The 27,381-nt window shown below is 39.4% G+C and overlaps 1 protein-coding gene across 2 annotated transcripts in view; it reads left to right on the top strand.

Moving 5' to 3' along the window:
- Positions 1-27,381, top strand: part of USP31 (ubiquitin specific peptidase 31) — a 75,824-nt gene that overhangs the window by 15,090 nt on the left and 33,353 nt on the right. For both annotated transcript variants that reach the window (XM_079944339.1, XM_079944338.1), the window contains exons 2-6: positions 19,034-19,171; positions 21,095-21,183; positions 21,274-21,366; positions 21,981-22,116; positions 24,408-24,552. In XM_079944339.1, coding sequence (XP_079800465.1) covers positions 19,034-19,171; positions 21,095-21,183; positions 21,274-21,366; positions 21,981-22,116; positions 24,408-24,552 — 601 coding nt within the window. The remainder of the gene's footprint in view (positions 1-19,033; positions 19,172-21,094; positions 21,184-21,273; positions 21,367-21,980; positions 22,117-24,407; positions 24,553-27,381) is intronic.

The raw sequence follows: 27,381 nt of genomic DNA, 5'->3' as shown, positions 1-27,381 counted from the left end.
ATTTGGTTGTTTTAAAAAGAAGAGAAAAACTTGGCTAAGGGACTGGCATACCGTCAGTGCTAAGTGAGTGTTAACTGGTATTGTTACCCAGCCTTGTTATCACACTGCTTATTTGTAAAAGTCTTCTCCATATTTAGAATTTTATGGTCTATTTCTGAATTGTGTGTTCTGTTTCATCAGTACTTTTATTGGTACCACATGGCATTGTTGTTGCCTGTTCTTTTCATGCTATTCTTTTTTCCCCCCACTGTGAAACATTTATTTTTCTTCTGCAATATTTTCTTCTGATTAAAACCAGTGCAGAAAAGTACTCAGTACCTTGGGTAAGAGATGAGCTATCTTGCTGTTCTTTTAAAGTTCTCCAGACAAATTTTAGAATCATTTTGTCAGGTTTCAAAAACCAATCCTGTGTGAATTTTAGTGTTAAATATCTACATTAGTTTGGGACAGATAACCATCTTTGCTGAATGTCTGCCTGTCACTGATAAAATTCATAACCTTAAACAAACCATAAACTAATAATAATGTTACAGTAAGAAAACCTGGTTGACTGATAAGTGAGGAAGAAATTGCAAGAGTTATTAAAAGAACTGCCTGTTCCCCCCAAAGATTACAGAATTGGATGGATTTATTCGTACATTTTTCCAAGGATCAGATAATCCCCATGTTGTATGACTGTCAAAAGTGTAGAAAAATTTCCTCTCCGAGGCAAAAGGATTCTGTTTCCTAAACCTGTTCATGTCTGTCTCCTCCATTCCACTGCGGGGCCCTCGAGGGCAGTGAGTCTGTCTTACTCAGCATTGTTTTGTTGGAGGTGCACAATGTATTGGTCCATCTGAACTGAAGATGCCACAAGCAAGGAAGGACAGCTTGCAGACCAGCCTCAGTTGTAAATGTAGATGTGCTGATGATGGGCCACTTCTCTTGTACACATGGGTCAGACCTCACTTGAGGACTGTGATCACGCTTAGGCTTTAAGCCTTGCAAGAGGAGGAGGGAAACTGGAGATGGGTGGCATGCCTCAGTAACAGAATTTTTTGAGCATGTTGTCTGAAAATGGAATGAGATGCCTCACCTGAGTATTTTTATCATTGGACAAGTTGAAGCAGAGCCCTGGGTAGTATTGTAAAGGAGAGTTACACACCCCATAATAGATTGGACTGGATTCAGTTTATTTCTTTCCCTTTCCTTGTCTCCTGCTCCTTTCCTCTGACTTTTGAACATATAAAAAATGTACATTTGAAGCAGAGTTGACAGTGTTTGGCAGCTTTACGTGAAGGGTGGATAAGATGAGGAGGTGAAAATAACTTCGAGGTTTTGAAACAGGGTGTCTTGGGATGGTGTTCTTCACGCCTGGAAGCACAGAATGGAAAACGATTCTGGAGGTGAGTGGATAAGTTCAGTTTTAGAGAGCTCACATAGTATTTGAACATAAGAGCCCTAGGAAAACTTGTTTGTTGTTGTTATTATATTTGTTGAATGTCTCTCATATGTCAGGCAGGCACTGTGTAAAGTGAATCGTTTTAAGTTTTTGGTGAGCCATGTAGAAATGTGCCGATCTGGTCAAAATGTGGAAATCTCTCTTAAACTGATACAGATGTAGTAAAAAAAGATGCTTGTGCTGAGTTACAGATGCTTATCCTGAGTGTTTTACATCTTAGGTGTTTTACATCTTCCTTTGTGTGGCTTGAAGTTTTTAGTTTGACTCTGCCACTTTTGTTTTGTTATTAGTGTGTGGTTTGGTGCATTTTTCCTGTCCCCATCTATACACTTGTCACAATGAGGGGCTGCTAAATAGGGCAGTGTTCTCTGTTTGTGTAGTTCCCCACAGCTGTTTCCTATAGTGAAGACTCAGGAAAACAATGACCTCATGGTTTCCACAAAAAAAGCCTTTTATATATAGTCATGGAAAAGAAATCATTGAAAACTGAGTAATTTAAAATTCTGTCCTCTGCAGCTTTTTCCTTCAAAAATATTCTTGTTTGCTCTGTTAATTGGCTGTTCCTCAAATGACCTTTTATGTTTAACAAACAACATTTTTGCAGTGGAGCACATCGGGATATCTTGTCTTTCATTTGATTGTGATCTTTCTCTATTTAGAAATCATTGTTTTCTGCCACGGACTGTGGCAGTTCCTAGAGGAATTGGCCAGTCACCCAACATCTGTTGCTTCTTCCCTCCAGTTGTTGAGCTTGGATGGTAGCAAACAGTGTGTCCACAAACAAACTGTTCACGCATTAGAAGATTGCATAGGACTGGTCAGGAAATGCCTTTGTTGCTTCTACTGTCAGGAACCTTTGTAAGCTCATCACCAGCTTAGTAAATTCTTTTTCTTTTTTTTTTTTAAATTCCTTGACTTTAACTCTTGGTCTTCTCATCTTTAAGAGCAAGGCAGAGCTGTCTGATTCTCAGGAGATTTAAGAAATAATAATAATCATAATGAAAATACCATTTATTTGTGTGGAGCCAGATTATTGATTGATTGATTGATTGCGGTACGCGGGCCTCTCACTATTGTGGCCTCTCTTGTTGCGGAGCACAGGCCCAGCGGCCATGGCTCACGGGCCCAGCCGCTCCGCGGCATGTGGGATCCTCCCGGACTGGGGCCACTGTGCTGCCAGGGAAGCCCCATTTATTTATTTTTAACCTTCTTTTTAAAAAATTTATTTGGCTGCTTCGGGTCTTAGTTGTGACATGTGGGATCTTTCGTTGTGGTGAGCGGTATTCTCTCTAGTTGTGGCATGCAGGCTCTAGAGTGTGCAGGCTTAGTTGCCCTGTGGCATGTGGGATCTTAGTTCCCTGACCAGGCATTGAGCCTGTGTCCCCTGCATTGAAAGGTGGATTCTTAACCATTGGACCACCAGGGAAGTCCCTGGAGCCGGATCATTTACACTGTACATTCATATACAACTTTTTCATTTAATCTTCCCAACAGCCCGTGAAAGGAGCATTGCTATTCCATTTAAACGATTAGGATATAGGGCTTCAGTGCTAGTACTTGGTAAGTAGCAGAGCCAGAACTCCAACCTTGCATGGTTTTTATGAGGTTAAAGGAGAAGATATAATTAAGGGTTTAGTACAGAAACTTGTACATGGTAAGTATTCCAGAAATGGAAGGTGGTGATGAGGAAGGTGCTCATTCCAAGTCTGTGGCCGCCTGAGTACCCTTCCCCATTTCTCAACTCTGTCCTATTGGCAGTTTTTCTTGCTGCCAGAGTAGTCTTACAGCTTATCTGTAACTACATTATTTCTCTTCTCAAAAATTGCCTTTACTTTTTCTTTTATATACAAAATGTGGTATAAATTTCTTAGCTTGGCATTTAAACTTTTCCGGAAAAATAAAATAAAAAAGGCATGCATAAAACCAGCCCCATTAAAAATAATGGTTAGATTCAATAGACACACAATTACTGTTAATTTGCTCTAAATGTTACTGATGCTTACTCTGATTTCTGTACTTATCTCATCATGGACTGGTTAAAAAAGTTCACAGACAGGCACCTACCTGTGGATCATACTTTGAAGAGCACTGCTGTGCAGCTTCCCATGGTCTGATTTTGTCTGTTTATTCCCATAGTTTCAATGAAAATGTTTTTCTGTCTTTGCTTTTCTTGTAAAATGGTAGTTAGACCTAGAGGCTTAATGAGATTCAGGTTTGAGGGTTTTTTTAAGCCCTCTTCTTTTTTTTTTTTGGTAAAACTAGTTTGTGGGAGGTGTTATAAACTTCCATCAGGAAGCCTATCTTGTCTGGTCGTGTCTCTTGCAGTGTTAGTAGTCGTCAATGGTTAGTCCTTGATCCATTAGTTCAATAAGGGTTGAAAAATGGTGATGTTTTACTTTTAACATTCCTTTTCACTTATTAGCTGGAGAACTTCTATAGAGACTCTTGCCCTTGTCGGTTGTTTGGTTATCCCAAAGTAAATTTGGAGAAGAAAGGCAAAATAAATACGTGGTGTTTTTTTCCCTTTATTTTCTGGATTTCAAAATAATTACTTGATTTCCAAATGTAGTTAGTGAGTTTTTTTTGTTGTAACTGTATGAATTAATGGATTTAAATGCATATTTGATGTGTTTCAGTCAATTACAGTTATTAACCTTATTATGCCCAACTTGTCCCTTTTTTGGCCATTGGGACAAGTTGGCTACCAAGTCCTTTTAACACAATACTGCTAGTAGTCTGTGATGTCAAACCAAAATGCAGGAAGTTAAGATTTTCAAGGCTCATCTTATATGTTTCCTGCTCCAGATCTGGAATCAGTCATTTCTTCAAGGAGCCCTAGTCCCTTTTGGTGGCAGATGGTACTAAGACACCACAGTCTGGGCATTAGGGGTGTACTTGGTTTCTCTGTGTCTAAGTAGGCAGAGCTAGGAAATGTGTGATTTGTTTTAAAGGTGTAATAAATCAAGAATTCATATTGATAGTTCCATTCAGGATTTCAGGGTTTTTATTTAACCTCATTGATCTTACATCTGTTTTTCCTTTCTTCCATGCTGAAAATCCTGTTCTTAACACTAGTGTAAATTCTCATTTACATTATCTCACAGTGCATTCATAAGTCTCAGAATAATCCAATACTACCACCAACAGGATGAGTATTTGAAAAAGGTTTAAGATTTATTTATTCATTTATTTATTTTTCTCCATAGGATATGTCCTACTAGGACTGTATAGTCATATTATATGTTTTAAAGTCACTTGGAATAGTTCTCAGTGTGGCTTTGTCACCAATGTGGTATACAGTTAAATTGATTTGTTTCTTTTTGCTTTTGGTTTTGAAGAGTCGTTTTTAAAATGTAGCTTTGTTGCATAATTATGTAAAAAATAAAATTCATTTGCCTGAAGTCAAATCTACAAAACAAGATCTGTTCAAAGAAGTCTAGTTTCTGTCTCTGATTCCTATATGCTATTCCCTTTCTCGTTAAATTTTATGATTTATTCTTTCATTGTTTTAATATAAGCAAATACATGTATTCATAATCTTCCTCTTATTCAGATAAATAGTAGCACACCATCCGTACATGATTTTCTTCGTCTTGCTTTTTTCCTATAGATAATATGTGAGTGCTTACCATATGCCCTGCACAGGGGATTATTTTATGTATTCCTTATAACATTGTAAGGTAGATATACATATTATTATTTCTGTTTTACAGATGAAGAAACAGAGGCATTTCTACAGACCTTTAATTCTCTGATTCCCATTATTCCCCATAGTATCTGGTCCTGTCCTTTGTGTGCTTGTTCATGAGTGAATGAATGAGCAGGACCTCACTTTTGTAACTGCTTTACTTTGAGCAACGATGGGAGCAGAGAAAGGCTGTTTTTAAACTGTAGGAAAGGAGATTCAACCTTTTCTTTGAGGTCCATAGCTCTCTATAGCTGGAGAAGAACGCATAGTAGAAAGAACCTTTTTCCTGACCAGGGGTGGTCCCAGCAATTACAAAGATACATTAACTTGGAACATTCTTTAATGTTACCCTAAAATAAGAGTCCCTTTTTGACAGTGCAGTGACAGCTTGGTAAATCTCCCTCATTTTAGAGTCTTTATTCCACTGAAGTTATGATAAAGTAGGATAGCTAAAGAAAAGACAAACTCCTTTAAAAGCAGTAGCTCATGGGAAATAGCTACTAGTTAATGATTTCAGGATTTTAATAGTGACAGGAAGGAAGGAGGGTAGCCTCATTTCCCTGCAGGCAGGAGAGAAAGAGGAGCACTGGCAGCTTTTTATCTTATATCCAGCAGGAGGAAGGGTTAGCTAGGTTGGAGGCCTGTTGGTCGTTACCCTTTGAGGCTCTGTTGTGACATCAGGCAGCTGGTTAGGCTGTAGTAACTGCCCCACCCACTTCCTGGTGATACCCAATTCTCTCTCAGACTTCAGGTTGTCAGCATCAGAGGATAGTGCTGGGAGGAGGATGGGGCAGCCAGGGTGCAGGTCTGCTCCTTTGCTTTTGAAAGTCTGTGAACCCATGAATTTTGAATTTAGTTAGAATCCTGGTATGGCTGAGATCTTGGGGTGGTCACTGAGCCTCAGTTTCCTTATTTTCCTTTTCATTGCCCTGTGGTAATGTCAGCCTCACAGACTGTGGTGTTGAATAACCACTGGTTCCTTTACACCTAAGTGGTGGAAACACTTTAGCAGGAAAAACCCACCAACCCAGCCTGTGAAAGTAAGCCTAGAACATAGGAAAGGGACCCTGGTAGGAAGACGATGTGGAGGATCCTACACCACAGCTAAGTGCTGAAGAGAGAGAAATGTGTTCCACCCCAGATTTTCTCTGGGTATGGCCTTGTGACTGTAATTGTTTGGAGCTCACCTTTCATGCATGTGTGCTGACCTCTTGAGTTGTAGACTGTTTTTGAAAGGGTGGTATTTAAATCTCCAGTGTAACAGTGCTAGAGGACTCACTGAGGCATCTGTCCCCCAGGAGGGTATCTCTCACTATGATATATTCTGTGCCATTTTGTTGTCATTGTATGATCTTTCTTTTTTTTTGTTAATATTTATTTGTTTATTTATGGCTGCTTTTGGAAGCCCCTGTATGATCTTTCTTGAGTAACACAGTAATAACCCATTCATCTGACTTTTCGAGGGAGTAAGTCTTTCATATAAGTTATTTCCTAGATAATTATTTATTTAAATATCAAGTCTTTAAAAGTTTAACTTTTTTTTTTGATAGATGGCTTGATATAGCATATCTTACACACTCGCTTTCTCAGGGAGGGAATCCCGGGCATACTTTACGCTCTGGTGATTTAGAGCCTTTATCATGAGCACGGTCTATTGCACTCTTCTTCTGTACTGTGGAGGTTTCTTTGGGGCTAGTGGGACCATGTAGGACTTAATGAAGGGTCCTGGCTTGCTGTATTGTTTGAATTCTTATTTCTACTTTTTGTAATACTCCTTCTTGCTCCCTACAATCGTCCCTCAAGGTCCTTCCTTCGTTTTCTCTTGCTTCATCCTGTTTTACTTTATCCTGGGAGCCTGTACCTCCTACCTCCTCATTCCTGCATTTTGCAGTTTCTAATCTGCTTCCAGTTAAATAACCAGATAAATAGAATTGGCTCAAATAAGACTAAATATGCTGAGTTAGGGCCTGAGAGTCTGGCTAAATTAAGAAACTTTAGGGTTTTCCTTTTTGAGGTCAGTTTTTAAGAGCTTCAAAATAAAGTATGGCCTACATACAGAAAAATGCATAACATCATTAGTGTACAGCTCAATGAATACTAAATCCTAATGTGATATTGTATCACCCAGATCAAGAAATGGGTCGTCATTAGCTCTTCAGAAGCTTCCTCTTTTGCCCCCTCCCAAACCCTACCCTCTTCCTTCTACCCGAAGGTAACCACTTGCCTGGCTTCTAACACCATTGATTCGTTTTGCTTGGTTTTGAGTTTTATTATGAATGAAGTAAAAGTATATGTTCTTTTTAAAGAGAGCTTTATTGGGATACAATTTACATACCATATACTTCACACATTTAAAGTGTGTAATTCCGTGGTTTTTAGTATATTCACAGAGTGGTGCCTCCATCATCACAATTTTAGACATTTTTATTATCCCCAGAGAAGCCCCATATCCATTAGCAGTCATTGTTCATTGCCCCCAACCTCCCAGTGCCAGATGTCCATTAATTTACTTCCTGTTTCTGTAGATTTTCCTATTCTGAACATTTCATATAAATGGAATCATACAACACATGGCCTTTTGCATTTGGCTTCTTTCACTTAGCATGATGTTTTTCAAGGCTCATCATGTCATACCATGTATCATTCCCCTTTATGGCTGAAAAATATTCCATTATATGAATATACCATATTTTGTTTATCCATTCATTTGTTGATTGACATTTGGATTGTCTCTGCTTTTTGGCTGTTATGAGTAATGCTGCTGTAAACATTCATCTACAAATTTTTGTGTGGAAATATGTTTTTATTTCTCTTGGGTGTATACCTAGGAGTAAAATTGCAGGGTCATATGGTGACTCCATGTTTAACTTTTTGAGCAACTGTCCAACAGTTTTCCACAGCGGCTGCACCGTTTTCCCTTTCCACCAGCTGTGTGTTAGGGTTCCAGTTTCTCTACATCCTTGTCAGCAGTTGTTATTGTCTGTCTTCTGTTATAGCCATCTTAGTGGGTGTGGAGTGGTATCTCATTGTGGTTTTTATTTGCAGTAAGGAATCTTTTGTGTCTGGTTTCTTTTGTCAAAATTCATTATGAGTAACATCTATTTAGATAAGAGTAATATGTAAAATATTGTAGAAAACTTGGAAAATATGTAAAAGTTGAATGAGGAAAATTGAAAATGTATTTTTTCCTTTTTGTGTATGCTTTAACATAATTGGGATCAAACTGTGTATACAGTTTTGCATTATGTGATTGTCTTTTCATATTGTATTAGTCATTTTTTTCACAAAAACTCTTTAGATCACTGTATGAAGGTACTGTAAACCTTTTTTTGGATGGTTTCTGGTTGCAGTGAACATATTTTTTACATAAATCTTTCATTTTGACTATATCTTTTGGATATTTAGAAGTGAAATTCCTTGGTCATTGTTTATCTATTGTGAAGGTTCTTAAATCATATTGTTAGTTTATTTTACAGAAGGGTTGTGCCATTAGCAGTGTAAGAACGTCTGTCATACCCCACTGTTGCAAAAAAGAAACCCTTAAGTTGATAAATGGAAAAGAGCATTTTATTGTTTTATTTGCATTTTTTTGTTGATAGTGAGGTAGGACAGCTTCATCTGTTCTTTAAAGTGGGAGGATATCTATATGAGAGTAACATTTCAATAATTTAGGGAATTACTCTGTTTTGATTTCACAGATTTCTCTTGTTTGCTCTCTGTGTTTTCACACATACCCTTCCAGTTAGCTTTCACATTCTACAGGCAGATGAACAAGACCTGTACCAACTAACATTGGCTGAGACTGGGGCAGTCAGACCAGGTCTAGACTGGGACGGTTCTAAGTTGCACTTTGCTAGGAAAAGCCTGGAGCCAGGATAAGCTGGAGGCTTGCACCTGTGCTAGTTGTCTGCTACCTGATTCTTTTTTTTTCAATTAAAAAAAAATTGATGTTTTTGGGCTGCATTGGGTCTTTGTTGCTGGGCACGGGCTTTCTCTAGTTGCGATGAATGGGGGCTACTCTCTTCGTTGTGGTGTGCAGGCTTCTCATAGTGGTGACTTCTCTTGTGGAGCTCAGGCTCTAGGCACCCAGGCTTCAGTAGTTGTGGCACGCGGGCTCAGTAGTTGTGGCTTGCAGGCTCTAGAGTGCAGGCTCAGTAGTTGTGGCGCATGGGCTTAGTTGCTCTGTGGCATGTGGGGTTTTCTTAGGCCAGGGCTCAAACCCATGTCCCCTGTGTTGATAGGCGGATTCCTAACCACTGTGCCACCGGGGAAGTCCCTGCTACCTGATTCTTGTGGTGAGGGTTGAAAGAACTGGTGGAGGCCAGGCCTGATTTGGAGACTACACCTGTGTGCAGTTTACTAGTCCGCCTGGCTTAACTATCAGACATGCACAGTGCTGGGTATGGAGAAGAGTGAGGCCCATGAGCAGGCCCATGACTTGAATGCTTCTTTAGCCAGTTAAAATTTATTTGGAGTGCTGTGGGTTTATGGCAGTATGAATGCATAATTTATAGAGAAACTTACTGTATCTCTATCTGCTTATGAATAACATCTCTTGATTACTACTAATTGATGCTTTAGTTATCAAAATACAATAGCAGAATGTTGATTCAAAGCAAGATTATTTCCAGAATACTTTGAATCCCTTTATAAAATTGTCTATTTGGTCAAATACATTTTAGATCTGTTTATCATCAAATTCCAATATATTCAAAATCAAGAGGATGTATACTTTGCCAGTGAACGTAAACACACTGATTATGGAAGAGGTAAATGCACGTTTGGCCTTGGAGTAGTTCAAGGCTTCATGCCTACCCCACTCCTTGTCTTTCCCACCCTCTTTCACCTCCGATGACGTGTAGGTCCCTTTCCTTCCACCCCAGAGAGGAATGACACTCAGCCAGGAACATCATTGGCCCCTGTGCTGGTGAGCAGAGCCATGTGCTGAGTTCATAAGCCAAGCCCACGTTCCCCCTCCTCTTCCCTCCACTTGATCAAGAAGCTGATGCTGCTCTTCTTTTTTTCTCTTACTAGGGTTAAGCTTTCACCTCCCACCCGGCAAGCCAGGGAGGCCTTTTAAAAAGGCCCCTAATGGGTGGCTATAGGCATAAATTGTTTTCTTTCTCTTTCCCTAATTTTTCTTTGATGCTGGCTGCTTTTTCCCCCGGTTGGTAAGATCCAAAGATTGATTTGGGCTTTGGGTTTAGGATTAATATAGGCAGAAGACTTTGATTTAAGGCTCCCTAGGTCTGTCTAGCAGAGAAAAAAATTCTTAGCATAGTGCATCCTGACTCTCAGGGATTTGGGGCCAAAACTTCAGCTAGAAATAAGGTCTGTTTTTGTTTGTTTGTTTTCGTCAGCCCTGTTTTCTTTGCATAGGATTTGGGTTCCTTGGTCAGAAATACTAGGGTATGCTATCATAAGATCACCCTTACGTACCACTTGGTTATCATTATCAACAAATTCATTTTAGAAAACGTGGAAAATACTGAAATGTGTAAAGAAAACTCACCCAAAATATGCTACTTTAAGATAACGACTGTTAATGTTTTGGTGTATATTTACAAGGATAGAAAACAAAAAGGTCTTTTAAAATGTTTTTTAAAAGTTTGAAATCAAGTTTATACGTAGTTTTGTTATCTTCTTTCCACTTAATTTTATTATGTATTTATTTCTTTGAATTTTCTAAAACTCTCAAACATTTGTAATGTTCCATGGTACGAATATATAATAATTTCTTAGATATTTAGATGGCTTTTCTAGTTTTTCTGTTTCGAGTTTTAACCGCTGAAGATTATTACACTTCCTGTATGATGACCTGTTAGTCACATCAGGGCTGGGTGTTTGCTTTTTTGATTGTGTTGGTAGTTAGCCAAAATTCCCCATTTTTTTAAAAAAAAAAAGCTTTTAAAAAGCATTATTTTACTATAGTTGGGAAGAATCTTAGATTGTGTAGGAAAATGTCAAGGAGACTAAAAAGAAGACACTCTCGAGTTACTTGCTTGTATACATAAACACATTTTGGTGACCCAAGCTGACTTTGGAGTTGGCTAGGCTTGGCCTGTTAGAGTGCTCTGGGAGGGACGGACGGCATCAGAATCATCTCCACCAGCAGAACAGCTTGACCATTATAAGGTGAACACTCCCCTTTACATTTGTTGATGAGAGACAGATGCAGCTCTCCGAGGGATGGTGGTCGACTCTCTCTGGTTTCCTTTCTCTAGCATCCTGGGACACTCGGGCAGGTTATAGTTCTTCACATGCTGCACCTTGATTTTCTGACATAGTCCGAATTCCTCCTTATTTCTCGAATAATAACATTTCAATTAGATAAACTGCATTTTTCTTTCTGGGCCATGTTTCAGTCATAGGAAAAAATGCAAATTATAACAAAACTGATTAACAAGGATTTATTTAAAAGCAAATAACCTCCCAGAAGCCTCAGGCTTGGTGCAGCTGTAGTTCAGTCTCCAACACATGTTTTGTGTCTGCATTGAGAATGGCGTTCAGAATGAAGAACCTCAAGCCCAACAGGATCCTGAGTTCTCGAAGGGAAAAAATCATTTATTGGACGAAATGATTATGGGAAAAAATATTTTAAGGCCGTTTTAATCAGATGAGGTTGAAGAATAGAGGTAACTATAGACAAGTTACTTCACTTTACTGAGCCCAAGGTTTTTTATCTGTAAATAGTGATGTTAATACTTAACAGCCTAGGGAATTTCTGGGGATTCATTTTATAGGAAATAACACCTATAAACAATTAGTATAAAGCCTGATACATTACAGGCACTCAAATATTAACTTATTGTTATTCTTTGTGTCAAGTATTTTATTCACTAGGCTTGGGGGAAATAATATTGAATAAGACATTCCTGATCACTGTCTAGTGGTGGAGACAGATGTAAGATTATATATTCTGGTGATTTGAATAAAATGTAATAACTGATATAATACAGTTACGACAAAAGAGCCTCCCATAAGTTTTAATGCTTTTGGAACTGAAACTTCAGAGTTTTTCCAGTGTAGCATGCTCTTTCTCAGTCGCAGCTTCACATTAGAAATAGAATTGTGAAAAAAGAAAATCACGTTTGACAAAAAACTAGTGATGATCAGGTCCCACCATAGACCTAATTAAATCAGCATCTCTGGGCTGCTGCCGTGCATGGTTTTTATTAAAAAAAAAAAAAAATTCCCCAGGTGGTTCTAATGTGCAGCCAAGGGTCAAGAGCCAATGCTTTAAATACTTTCTTCTCTTTTTCTCTGGTGTTTTCCAGGATTATACTACACCATAGGGTAATTCCTTGCTTTTTACTTGACTTTTGAAACTTACATAACGGTAGGTGTTTAGAGTTTAAAATGCTTTTATGATCTCATTAAAGCCTCACAATGATAAATTTAGAAAAGTATTATCATCCCCATTTTGCAGAAAAGATAGCCGAAGCTCAGAAAAACTACACCTTAAGTAAAGAGTAGACTTAAACCAAGGTATTCAGAATCCAGTCTTTCTGTTTCTGTTGCATTTCTAGCAGAAACTTCCAACCACTGTTTAAATACTTAAAGGTCTTCTCTTGCTGCTGTGTTTTCTGCTGATACAGCTTTATGATCTGTTGAGAAATCTTTACTCATTGTTCATCTGGCTGAACCACTTGTATATTTCTTTTTATATTTCTTCCTTTTATTCTGGCTCTAATGCTCTTGACCATACTTCCACCCTCAGCTATAATTTCTTGAAATGCAGTAGCCATTTTTCAATCCTTTTTTTTTTTTTTACAGTTTTTTCTTTTATAAAAGAATATACCCTTTCCTATATTTTATTTCAGCGGTGAGTCCCTGCCACCAAGTCTTTGTGGTATATATAAGTTTGTTTAATACTGAAAACTAATCTTATAACTGCAAATATCCGTTGTTGTCCAAATCTGTTTTAGTTCCTGAGTTTGGATCTTGAGAACTTGGATATAAGGGACACCTGTACTTGAGGTAACCTTTGTTCAGTTCTCTGTCTGGAAGGATCAAGGAGCTCTGTATCAGAATAACTCACTTTTCCCTGTGGCCAGACATGAACACATGAACAGGTTGTGTGTGGTGTTCTCTACTATTCTTCCCGAGTTGTCTTTCCATCCTGGAAGGAAACTCCTTTCCCATTTCTTCCTTCCTCTTCTGTCTTTCTCCTCTCCCACCAGGGTCCCAGCTCCATCTTGCTGAGGAAGGAGGCGGGGGCAGTGCATTTGGAAGATGGGAGTGGAGGGCATTCCAGGCGTAGGGAAAGTGTGTGAAAGTCTGGAGGCCTTACGGTCTCTTTCAAGGGCCCATAGTTGCCACGGTTGGCTAGTACTGAGGGCCTCTCTGCCTCATATGTACTATTATGTGAAGAGACCTCCCCACCAGAGGTGACAATAAAAGGAGGAAAGGCTGAATGAAGGTCACAGAGAGCCCCGTTGAGTGTGGCTGTGTTCTGTACCCTGGCATGGAATTCTGTTGTATGGACACTTTATCACTGCTTTTTATGGGTCATATCTGGTTTTACAGTGTTCATCCATTTGTACCAATTTCATCCACGAGGTTTTTAGTTAATTATTCTTCATCAGCTTAGGTGTCCAGAAAGTCAAATACAAGAGATGAAGCTTTTCTCAAGACAAGTGCTTATCATTCTGTTCTTTCCAGCACAGTCCAGAAACCAAGTTTCACTTTTAGATACCAACTATGAACCCAACTGTTTTTTTTTTTTTTTTTTACACTTCATCTTTCTCTTAAGATGTAAATATATTGTCCTCCCAAGTTCTTCTGTTCTTTCCCAGAATCACTGAAAATAAATTCTACGTTCCTTCTGGCATAGAATCAAGGAAAGTGAGTGATGATTTGGTTTGATGAGTTTTGGCAAGCCACCTTTTCCCCAAAAGAGTAAGCCAACTCCTCATCAGTCATGTCAGACCGGTACTGCCATGTCCATTCCCCATGGGAGGCAATCACCAATAGCCATTACTTTGTCATCTTCTTGGAGTCAGGTAAATGATGTCTTGAACCAATTACTGTCTTTTTGCTGGAGCCCAGGATTCTGCTGCTTCTGTACTAGGGCTCTGTGGGAAGAAAGAACCTCATGTCTAGTTTTATAGCTCCAGTTGGATAGACTTCATTCTTTTCCTTTTCTGGACCATGCTTCCAACTCATTTTTTTTCCCCTTTAAGGGAAAAAAAAAGTTCTCTGTAGTTCTAGTCCTTAAGGTTTTATTTGAAGGGTAAGAAGAAATTTTATGAGGCTTGAAGGCCCTACAAATGTGTTTGACTTTTACTTTATAGTAACTAGATGTTAGGGATCATCCTGAATGGAAAATTAGAATGATGGTTACATTTATTTGTAATAGGATGTAAAGGATTTAAAGCAACAGATTCAGTTTAATGTTTTTACAAACCAGAATCATACCCAAATTCTATAAAATAGACACAGATGTGTAAGGTTAATTTTAAGAAAGTTCTTCTCTATTTTTCATAGAAGTGTCAAATTTAATTTTAAATGGTTTCTGAGATTATAGCAATGCTTATATTTACAGATGACATATTCTAGTGATAATCAACTTTTTAAAAAACTGCAAAAATACGGAAGTATTAATTTTAGGACATCAAATAAACCAAGATTTATTAGGAAGAAAAAATCATAAAAGACAAGCCAAAGCAGTGTCAGATATGGCCCAAAAGAAAAACCAAGTCACTTGCTGGGACTCTAGGGGCAGAGCTTGGGTGAAGATATGGGATGCCAGGGTCTCTGTGGTGGTCCAGCTCAACTGCTTCATTGTATGACCAGGAATCAGGTTTGGTGAGTTACCTAAGATAACCATCCGTGTGTGGCAGAGCCATGCTTGAGCCCAGGTTTCTTTTTTTTTTTCTTTTTTTTTTTTTTTGCGGTACGCGGGCCTCTCACTGTTGTGGCCTCTCCCATTGTGGAGCACAGGCTCCGGACGCGCAGGCCCAGCGGCCATGGTTCACGGGCCCAGCCGCTCAGCGGCATGTGGGATCTTCCCGGACCGGGGCACGAACCTGCGTCCCCTCCATCGGCAGGCAGACTCCCAACCACTGCGCCACCAGGGAAGACCGAGCCCAGGTTTTTTGACTCCTACTATGTTTCTTCCTTCTGTAACACACGCTAAAGGATGGTTACGAGGTTATTCTGTGTTATGGTTTCTCTGGGGAAGAAGTAAAATAAATAGTCCCTTGGGTCTCTGAAGTGGGAAGAAGTCACCGTTGTGAAGGGAAAAAGGAGCCTTTGTGTTGTGTATGTTCAGTGAGGTTTCCTTTAAAATTTCATTTAGTTGGAGATATAGTGATTTAGGGCGGGGTTGACCCAGAGCACTTTTGGCCGTAGTTACAGAGGGTTGTAGAAGTCCTGTTGCTTGTTTAGTCGTGCCCAACAAAAATCTTGTTGAGTAGCTTCAGCACAGCACCTTTTACAGAGTGATTGGAGGATAAATGCTGGATGAGTTGACGTGATAGTGGCAGGAAGCATGAATCAGATTTAATGCAATCCTGATAAAGAACTGAATGTTGTCTCCACTCTGGTGGCCACTGTGCATAAAATATCTGCTTTGACACAGAAAGAAGCATTTGATTTCAGCTAATTTGTTTCTTAGGATACATATACTGAGAACTACCTCTCCCTCCCCGTTGGGAGTAAATAAGGGAGAGGGTCCTGAACAGAAGCTTGTTATGCTTCTAGCATTTTGTGTGCCCCAACTATATGCCATGAGATTTGTCTTTACCCTTGCCGAACCTAAAACTTCCTCTTGGCAATTGGCCTCTGCTTCCTCCACAAAACAAACAAAGCTTCCCTGCCTTCGTGTCTATAACGTCTCTGAATCCATAACTATCCTTACCTCCTTCTCTTCTCTTACCTCCTGTTTAAGATAGTTCCTCTACCTCTTTTCTGAATCCTTCCTTCTCCCCTTACTGAAGAATCCTGTTTCTTCAAGTATCTCCTTTCTGTTAGCTTCTTCCCTCAGCACTAAGTCCCTCTGTCTGTAGGTGCCCCTTCCAGAGAGTTACGGCATCTTTCTTCCTGCCTTTTATAACCAAGCTTCTTGTATGTGAAGAGTGGTCTTCTTGTAACCATTCAGTGTCAGTACCTTTTCTTCTCCTTTAGCCTCTCTGATCAGTGTCACTGAAATTGCACAGGCAGTCAATCTCTTAATTTGCAGTTCCAAAGGACCCGTCTCTGTGCTTGTCTTACTTGACTTTTCTGTGGTGGTTTACGTCGTTTCCATCTCCTTGGAGGTTTCTTCTCTGTCAGCTTGTGTGATGCCGCTCTCTTCTGGCTGCCACCTCTTATATTCTTCTTGGGCTTCTTTTCTGTGACTTGTCCCTTCTATAAGATTCTGCCCCAGCTGCCTCCTTTTCTCATTAAATGTTCCCTATTTCCTCTATGCTCATATGATAGGTGTATGTGCTCTGATTTAACTTTCCAGCTCAGATCTCTTTCCTGAGCACCAGACCTAACCTCACTTGAGATCCTGTAGGTACCTCAAACTCAACATGTTCAAAGCTCTGCAGTCCCCAGTCTCTTCCTCAGTTCCCGATTTCGTTATGCACCGAAGTCTGAAACTAAAAACCTTGGTGTCATCCCCAATTTCTTCTTTATATCACTCAATATAGTGTCACCAGTCATCTCTTTCTCTTCCATCCTGAATCAGCCACAGGTTTACCTGCTAGTGCTGCTGCTGTTTTTTTTTACTGATTCATTTTTCTTTGCTAGGAGGTCTCTGTCTTCTGTAGCTCACTTTCTTTTGCTCTTCATACCAGTGGCTTTAGTTTTGGTTCTCCTAAATAAGAACATAATCATGGCCGCAAGCCAAACCTTTTCAAGATGGAGTAAGATGTCAAGTATATAAAATGCTACAGGGAGAATGAAAAAGGTGAAGACTGAGAAAGAAGAAATTAGATTTGGTGATGTGGGTGGCGTCTGACCTCTGGGGTAAGTTTTGTAGTGTAGTGAAGACTTTTCCCCACACTCACTCCGCCTTTTGTGTACCTGTTTCTGAGGTGGCACCCAAGTGGTATCCTTCAAGTCACTTGAAATCTTTCTGTTACCAGGGTCCTTTCTCTCCCTTGTTCACTTCGTTCAGTTAGTGAGTTTTGCCAGTGACACTTGTATATTCTCATTTGCATTGCTTTGATTTTTTCCTCCTTAACTTCGAATTTTGTAGATCATCTTTTTGTTATTCACATCTAATTGATCATCATGTTGTGATGGTTCTTCTTCATAATTAAAAATGTATCCCTTCTTTTCATCTCTGTTATCATTAATTGGAAAATACAATGGACAGTTATTAGTTCTTTGGCTTACTTTGTCATTCTTCAACTTTTAATACAATTGATCACTCTCGCCTTCGTAGCTCTCTTCTCTTGACTCTTGGGACTCCATTCTCTTGATTTTCTTGCCACATCTTTGATGGCCTTTTCTTAGTCTTCTTTTAGGGCCCCCTAAATATAGAAGTCCTCTGGATTCTGTCCTCTGGCTTGATCTCTCATGATCTTGTCTGGACAGTCTTAGCCATACTCGTGATTTCAAGTGCCACCCATCTGTTGACCCCCAAACCTTTGTCCTGAGCGCAGACTCTTCTGCTGAGTGCCAGATGTTTTTTTTTTTTTAGTTGTTTGCCAGGTACTTCCATTTGGAGGTTCCACAGAACTTCAGAGATAGTGGATTCTAATGGGAACTCATCATCCTCTTTTCCAGACTTCTTCCTTTTTTATTTCGTCTTGATGAAGGGAACCACCAGTGGCCCATCATCCAGATAAGACACCTGAATGACATTAATGCCTCCATCCTCACTTTCCACATTCATTAGGTCACAAATCCTATTGATTCTACTGCCCCAATTTTGAAATCTCTCTCACATTTGCCCTCACGGACTTAGTTTAGACCCTTATTGTTTCTTGCCTGATGGTTTCATTTGTCTCCTAACTGCTCTCTCTTTGTGCAGTTGTCTCCCCTCCTTTCTCCCTACTTCCAAATCCAGTATTCATAGCTAAAATTTGAGTGCTTGTTATATATCATTTACATGTGAAATGTTTTATATGCATTCTCACTTGACCGTCACACTAAACCATTATTATCCTTTTTACTTTGGAGCAGAGTAGGCCAGGCCTCACAAATAGTGGTAGGACAGAGAGATTTGAATTCAGGCTATATGCTCCAGAGCCCATAATCTTAATTTTAATTAACCAGTTCACCTACAGCCATTCATGGCCACCCCTCTTTGCATACTCTAGTTTGGAAGCAAGTCACTGTCACAGTCTATATTCAAGGTTGTGGGGCGGGGTTGGGGGGTTAAGATCCAACTCGTGGAGGGGGGATTATTGACATAAATTATTCAGAATTCTTCTTTAAGCAAGATTTATCTTTTCCCACTTATTTATTCACTCAGTCATTTACCTTACGTAGACTTGGTTATTTTATACTTTGGTTTATAATCGAATACTGTGATACTTATTTAACCAATTCTCATTTTTTTTCTTTTACTTTTTAAAAAATTGAGGTATAATTGACATATAACATTAGTTTCAGGTTAACAACATAATGATTTGATATTTATAACAATTCTCATTTTTAAGATGTTCAAGTTATTACCAGTTTTTTGCTATTAGTGAATGAATATCTTAGAAATCTTGGCATGCTGTGTTGATGGTTTCCTTTACATATATTCCTAAAAGTAGGATTGTTGGGTAGGTGCATTTAAAAGTTTTTGGTACATGGGTGAGGTTTTTACATTGAGCATCTTTTTTCATATTTGCTGTCTTTCCAGGAAGTACTCTCTAACACCCTTGAGATCTTGCGTTCCTCTTTGGGATTATGAATAGTTTATGTTTAAAGCCAGGAACTCACAACTCTTCATGCTGATTTATTTACCTGTGTAGAGTATTGTGTCAAAGAATGCACTGCAATATCGGGGGAATTCCCAGCATGATGCCCAGGAGTTTCTGCTGTGGCTTTTGGACCGAGTTCATGAAGACCTCAATCATGCTGTGAAGCAGAGCGGCCAGCCTCCTCTGAAGGTAAGGGCGCGCCCTCAGGGCAGTCAGGGAGCAGAGAGTGGCTGCAGCACAGGCCACCGGTGAACCGGTGAACTAGTGAGGAGTGAGTATAGATTCTTCTTCCAAACCTCCTCTGAGGAGTTGTTGCAGTTTGCAGTTAGTTAATATAGTAAAATTGACTAAGCTCTGGGTGAGTATAAAATTCATGGATACTTAGGGACTATTTCCCCTGTTTACCACTGTGCTGGCAGTGTCAGATAGGAGCTGACACTCTCATGAGAGGGGACACATTTGCATGTATGACTACCTTTAGACTGACATTAAGGGATTCCATCTCGCTAAACTGTTTTTAAAGCAGAAATTTGCTTTCTATTCCAATGAGACATAGTCTGTAGATCATTGGAATGTGAATACACAATCAAAAAGGAAATGTATTGATGTCTCTGCTGTTAGGATTCGATTTGAGTGTAGGAACTGAACCCTTAGAATATACTTACTGAGAAACAGTGATTCATTCTCAATTTTTATTTATGTAACCTTAGTATGATGGGTAAAATGATTTATATAATGCAAATAAAGTGTTCTCTCACAGCTTTAAAAATTTTTGATAATTCTTTTCTGTACCTCAAATTTTATTTTATTTTATTTATTTATTTTTATATCTTTATTGGAGTATAATTGCTTTACAATGTTGTGTTAGTTTCTGCTGTACAACAAAGTGAATCAGCCATACGTATACATATACCCCCATATCCCCTCCTTCTTGAGCCTCCCTCCCACCCTCCCCATCCCACCTCTCTAGGTCATCACAAAGCACTGAGCTGATCTCCCTGTGCTATGCGGCAGCTTCCCACTAGCTATCTATTTTACATTTGGTAGTGTATATATGTCAGTGCTACTCTCTCACTTCGTCCCAGCTTCCCCTTCCCCCCACCCCCGTGTCCTCAAATCCGTTCTCTATGTCTGCATCTTTATTCCTGCCCTGCCACTAGGTTCATCAGTACCACTTTTTTAGATTCCATATATATTTGTTAGCATACGGTAGTTGTTTTTCTCTTTCTGACTTACTTCACTCTGTGTGACAGACTCTAGGTCCATCCATCTCTTTACAAATAACTCAATTTTGTTCCTTTTTATGGCTGAGTAATATTCCATTGTGTATATGTGCCACATCTTCTGTATCCATTCATCTGTCGATGGACATTTAGGTTGCTTCCATGTCCTGGCGATTGTAAATAGTGCTGCAGTGAACATTGTATATACCTCAAGTTTTAAATTTCTAGTTTTGGTAAGTTGTTGAAGTATTCTGATTCAGGGTCCTTTGTGCCTGAACATTCTGTACTCTCATATGACTATATGCTTGCGGCTGACTTTCCCACCAGGTTGAGACATACTCAAGGTCAGGCACTGTGTCTTATTATCTTTGTATCTTAATGCCCTTTGCATTGCTCTCTGCACGTGGTAGCTGATGCTCAGTAACTGTAAGGGGGAGGGACATGAAAAGGTTAAGTAAAATGTGAAGTAGAAATATTAGGCCCAGATAAGCAGCAGAGGTAATACGTGCCAGACAAAACATTCTCTTTAGGCAGGGCAGGACTGGGCACTTCTGAGTAGTTGGGATTACTTCCTGGAAGAGGTTGGAGGGGGCCCTTTGAGAGTTGGAGGGGGATTGGAGCGCTCTGGGGAAGGACTGCCCGACTGCCTGGATGGGGTGGAGAGACGGATAAGCACTGTGTCTGGGAGAGCCTGTGAGGCGATGAGTCCATGTGACCCACACCCCGGCATCTGTGTTCTGGTCCCTTTAGCAGATGTCTTTCCCTGAAACATCTGGATCTGATGCAGATCTTGTAAAGGAGGTCAAGGACATCTGTGACATTTTTAGGCTCATCTTTAATCAAGAGCTGGCACTTTTAGTCTGTGAAATTGTACTTTATTTTTTTTTAGCCACCATCAGAGACTGATATGATGCCCGAGGGACCATCTTTTCCTGTCTGTAGCACTTTCGTACAAGAACTTTTTCAAGCCCAGTACAGGTACGAGCAAATTAAAATTTCCCTTATGTTGTGTGCTTATGTAGTTCTAGGTGATCTTAATGTGAGTGTCTTACATTTTTATTTTTGCAGATCTTCTTTGACATGTCCTCATTGCCAGAAGCAGAGCAACACTTTTGATCCTTTCCTCTGCATTTCTTTGCCAATTCCACTACCCCACACAAGGTAAGAACAGAGTTAATAAAATTAAGACTATATTCCTATATGTTCCTTTTCCTCTGTAGGCTCCTGTTGGGGCTTCTTACATATTTAAACAAGTAATAGGCTTAGTGATAAATTGAATACAGGCATTGTTAAGGCCTTATAGAAATTTATAAATGCCTGTCTGAGTTTGCAGGGTGAGCAGGTGCATGGGGAAGCAAGTCTTTTTGGTTGGTCTGGTTGTAGTCTGCTCCGCCTATAGGTCATCCACCTATAGTATTGGGGCCGGAGAAGGTTGCTGAATGCCTTCTAGAGCCTCTAGAGACCTTACGTTCCACTTTTAATTAGCTGCTTTATTTGAACTGTTCCTTGAAATTTCTAGGAGTTACGCTGTTATAAAGAAAATACAAAGCACAGAACCAAGTATTGATATGCTGTATTTTTGTTGTGCTGCCTTTATTATTATGCTGTATTGCCTTTTCCAAAGAGTTCTTGATTGTTGTTTGATAGTTCTGCTTAGGTCCAATTAAAGGTGTGGGTTAGCTTTAGTTTTGTTGATTCCAGGTCAGGGTTGTCCTGCTTCTATATTTTAGTTGAAGTAAGTGACTAATAAGAATATCTGACTTTGATCTGTACAGGCCTCTGTATGTCACTGTAGTGTATCAAGGGAAATGTTCTCACTGCATGCGGATTGGTGTGGCCGTGCCTCTGTCTGGGACTGTCGCCAGACTTCGGGAAGCAGTGTCTATGGAAACAAAGATCCCCACTGATCAGGTAATAAGCTTGCTAAGACCGATTACACACGGGCCACAAAAGTGTTGCTTTCTTTTCTTCTGGAATTTTGTAACAGTTCTCAGCCAAACATGGTTGGAGAGAAATTTAAAACCAGTTGTTTCTAGTGTTGAGGGAAAAATGAAAAATTAGGATCCAAAGGAGAAAAATATACACAAAAACTTCTCATGCTTCATTTAATTGTATATATATATTTAAAAGGAAAAGCTATGACTTTACACCAAGACCTTCTTTCAGCTTTGTTTATAAAGTATAATTAGTTAACACCTCTTAAGTCATTCTGTGGGTGCTCATGTGGGCAATAGGAAGAGCATCCTGTGGTATTTGAAGGTCAGAGAGGCTTAGAAAACTCAACCAGTGGCTCTTGAAAATCCCTTCCCATTATGGTGATGAGAATGGGCCTGTTTCTAGTACAGTACATATAGGTGCTCAGTTTGGTTTATTTTCTGATTAAAGCTAGGCTAGAGTCTCTTACCTTGTTTAGAGAAGAGAAAGGAAAGTTGTATCTTCTCCCTTTCTTTTTTGGGTTAATTTTTGATAAGTAGTTATATTGACCGAAAATAATTTTGGCCTGTTTGTGACTTGACATACTTTTGCATGCTCTTTTACTCAATTCACTGTTGGGGTTTTATTTGGAAAAAAATTCCCTATTTAAAATTTACCAAGGAAAGATGATCCAGTGGCTGAATAGGTTTCCCTAGATAACTTCTGGAAGCTGCTGTGTAATCATGTGACTAATAAAGGTGTTTTGTACTTTGGCCTCCTGTGACCTCATTTGAGAAGTTACCACAGTAAAACAAAAACAACCAGCAGTGTTGCCCTGATATAGCAAATATCTCATATTTTCATAGGCCAAGTACTGGCAGATTGATAAAATGTTCACATTTTTCCTTATTTTGAGGTGCTCATTGATTTATTTACTTATTTATTTATTTTAAATTCAAGGTGAGGGAAAAGACAGAAAGAGGGAGGCTTAGGTGTGTGTCCGAGGCAGATCTGTCTGTATCTTTAAATCTTCCAGTGCTGTCTGGCTCTTTTTGCATTGTTTAAATGAGTGATGTAATTACAAGTTTGTTTTTGACCTCAGCTTGCTGGAGAAAGTGAATTATACTTGCATGTTCACCTTCAGGAAAACAACAATACGGTCATTAAAATCATTAGAAGAAAAAAGGGCCAGAAATATTTTTCTTGGACTGTTTGTGGAATATGCCACCAAGCTCCTTTCACCTCATCAACTCATAGTATGTTTGTGGTAGTAGAGGGGACCTTAGGGGTCCAGTCCAACCCCCTCATTTGAAGGAGGCCCAGAGAAACCATGTGACTTGTTCAAGATCACAGGGCTGGTTGGCGGTGGCAGGCCAGAATTGGAACTTCTTCAAGCTCAGTCCAGTGCTTTTTCACTAGAGGGTGCTGCTGAGCACGTAATGAGGTCTCTAAATGTCTCCATTGTCTTTTTCCCCATCTTTTGTTTTTCTTTCATTACAAAATACTCAACCATTTCAGAAACTCAACTTAGAAGTGAAAGTATCTTGTACTAAGTATCTTAAGAACTAAGGGTTACTAACTTTAATACTGTGTTGTATATTCATTCATATTTTTCCTGTGCATGTACTATATTAATATTTTATGAAAATGGAACCGTGTAGTCACATTTTTCTTTCCCTACTTTTAATATTTACTTAGGAGATCTTTCCACGTTAGTGCGAATATATGCAGCTCATTCTTTGGAAGCGCTTTATAATTCCAGTAGAACTATAGTATAGTTAACTAGTTCCTTTTGTTGGACGTTTGAGTTGATTTCATTTTTTTTCCAACACAAATGTCCATGATTATTTGACATTTTTTAATCTGAAAAGAAGAAAATTTAATGGTAGGAGAAAGTCTCGGAGTCAGATGTGGACTCTGTCCTCGCTACGAGGCTGAGTAGTTGTATAACCTTAGGCAAGTCACTCCGTCTCTCTTTAGTTTCTTCCCCCTGTGAAAGAAGGGCCTTAGACTTTGTATCTGCTGAGTCTCTTCACCAAAACTTAGAGGAAACTCTGGATTTAGTGCCACAGCACTCTGAAATCAGAGTATGTTGTTATACAATCATAGAAGATATTGTGCTTCCGAGACTCTCTTATTAAAGGCAAATCACATCGGCTTGATGAGGTGTTTCCAAGCCCTCAGATCACTGCAGTCCTGCTGGTCTGGAGACGTTCACAGCTGGATTGGGAGATCAATTCATATTGACTTTCCAGTTATCCAACTATTTACATTTTTCCCATTTTTAGATTGTGTTAACAGAAATGTACTATGATGGGTTCCATCGTTCCTTTTGTGACACAGACGACCTGGAAACAGTCCATGAAAGCGACTGCATTTTTGCCTTTGAGACTCCAGAAATATTTAGGCCTGAAGGAATTCTCAGTCAAAGAGGTAAATGAGTATCTGTTTCCATAATACCACCTGGGTTTGCAGGTCTAACAAATGTCTACCCTCTTAGATTATATGATGGTATAATTTTTTTAAATTGTGGTAAAATACACATAACACATCTTTTTATGATGGTATAAATTTTAGGTAACATATTTCCCTGGCAGAAGGCAGTTCTTGGGAAAAACTTTGTTCCTGGCCTTAGTGTTCTTCAAGATCCTAGGGCTTCTATTCTGTTTGCTGCACTCCAGTGGTTGTCAGAACATCAGTGTCTCCTGGGAACTGATTAGAAATGCAAATTCTTAGGTGCCACTCGAGACCTGCTGAACAGAAACGCTGGGGGCAGAGCCCAGCAATCTGTTTTTAACAGGTGATTCTGATGCATGTGAAAGTTTGAGAACCGCTGCTCTACCCAGTCTTGCCAGTATTTTCTACTGGTGATTTTTAGAGCTAAACTCTCCACTAGCCCCCACTTTTCTTCTGGTTCCACTCCCTGACTTCCAGCTGTCCACTGGAAACTCTATTTATAGTCCTACAGGTATCTTACACTGAGCGTTTCTTTCTTAGCTCCTCTTGCGTTTCTTCCGTGAAATGCGGCATCACCATCCTTCTCTTCACCCAAGCTGGACCCAAACACTTCTCCCTCAGATTTTGACTTAAATTCACAACTGAAGTTTTCCTCTGCATTCTACTGCGACTGACACAGTGCAGACCAGTCTCAACTGGGCTTTTCTAGTAACTTCTTTATCCCTGGGCTTTCTCCCGTTCAGTTATTTCTTCACAGCACCACCAGACTTATTCTGACGTACAGTTCTGACCACGTTACGTGCTTATTGATTTACCAGTGCTTCCCTTTTGTCTGCGATTAAATCTGAATACCTGGGAAGAATGCATGGCCCCTCATGATTTGGTCCTTGCCTTTTTTTCAGCCTCTACTATATTCCATTTTCTTCCCCATGTACCCTATCCAAGTTACTCTTTATTTCTGGAACATGCCACATGCTTTTATACTTTCCCTACTGTTCGCTTTGCTAAAAATTCATTTCTCCAGGTCCCATCTCATTAGCTCCTACTTTGTCTCCCCTAAGGACACCTCCCAATCTCCCCATCCCACCCAGTCCTAAGCAGTCGTTATTCTACTTTCTGTCTCTATAGATTTCCCTAGTCTAGACTTCGATATGAATGGAATCGTGTAATAAGTGGCCTTTTGTGACTTGTTTCTTTGACTTAGCATAGTGTTTCAAGGTTCATCCACATTGTAGCATATATCAGTCCTTCATTCCTTTTTATGGCTGAGTATTATTCCATTATATGTATATACCACATTTTGTTTATCCATTCATCTGTTGATGGACATTTGAGTTGTTTCCACCTTTTGGCTATTATGAAATACTGCTGCTATGACCATTCATGTACAAGTATTTGTTTGAATACCTATTTTCAGTTCCTTTGTAGGTATGTACCTAGGAGTGGAAGTGCTGGGTCATATGGTAATTCTATGTTTAACTTTCTGAGGAGTTGCCAGACTGTTTTCCATAGCAACTGCATCATTTTTCATTCTCCCAACAATATATGAGGGTTATAATTTCTCCACATTCTTGCCAATGTTTGTTATTTTCTGTCTTTTTGATTATAGCCATCCTAGTGGGTGCAAAGTGGTATGTCATTGTGATTTTTATTTGCATTTTCCTAATGACAGATCATGTTGATCATCTTTTCATGTGGTTTTTGGCCATTTGTGTATCTTCTTTAGAGAAATGTCTATTCAAGTCCTTTACCTACTTCAAAATTGTGTTGCTTGTCTTTTCGTTTTTGAGTTGTAAGAGTTCTTTATATCTGCTGGATACTAGACCTGTATCAGATATATGACTTGCAAATATTTTCTCTCATTCTGTGGGCTATCTTTTTACTTCCTTGGTAGTGTTTTTTGATGCACAGAAGTTCTTAATTTTATGAAGTCATATCCAAGAATCCACCACCAAATCCAAGGCCATGAGGTTTACCTGTGTTTTCTTCTAAGAGTTTTATAGTTTTAGCTCTTACATTTGGGTCTTTGATTCATTTTGAGTTAATCTTTGTGTGTGGTGTGAAGTAGGAGTTCAACTCCATTCTTTGCATGTGCATATTCAGTAGTCCCAGCACCATTGTTGAAGAGATTATTCTTTCCTCATTGAATGGCCTTGGTACCCCTGTTGAAAGTTCTTATTTTAGTTCCTCTTTTCCTTCACCTCTACTTCTAGAGGTCTCTGGTGCCTCTAGTCTCTGAACCTTTGGTAATTCTGTATTTTGGGTTGGTCGGCTTTCTGCACTGCCAGCTTAGGATTCAGTTTTCACTGGTCTACTCATATTTACATTATTATTTTTTTGAGTCTTATTTCAGTTGTCATTCTTTGACTTGGGAGCTTTTTTGTTTATTTTCTAGTTGTTGTGTTTTCAGGCATGTGCTTTTGTTTGTTTAAATTGTCTTCTAATTTTAGTTGCATTATAGTAAAAAATAACCAGTCATCACCTTGTCCAGAAAACCTTTCCTCACTTCCCCCACCCCAGACTGGCTGACTGACTTCTGCTCTCCTGTGTTCCAGTGTAGCTTCTGCTCGTCTCTGACACTGGCACGTTGTATGGAAATGCTCTGTTCTCTATCCTTCCTACCAAACTGTGAAATTCTCTGCAGTTGGGACTACACTTTGCTTTATCTTTCTGCACCTAGCAGTTTAGTGTACTTCGTAATACACAGCGAGAGCCCAGTTAACGTTTGTTTAACTGAAAATTTCCCCCAGTCCCCCTTCATACCCCAATTGCTTACGGTTAACACTAAGTTTCTATTTATAAATG

The sequence above is a fragment of the Stenella coeruleoalba genome (genome assembly GCF_951394435.1).
Source record: "Stenella coeruleoalba genome assembly, chromosome: 15".
NCBI lineage: Eukaryota > Metazoa > Chordata > Mammalia > Artiodactyla > Delphinidae > Stenella > Stenella coeruleoalba.
Note: the sequence above shows the minus strand (reverse complement) of the source record. Positions and strands in the feature narration are given on the sequence as shown.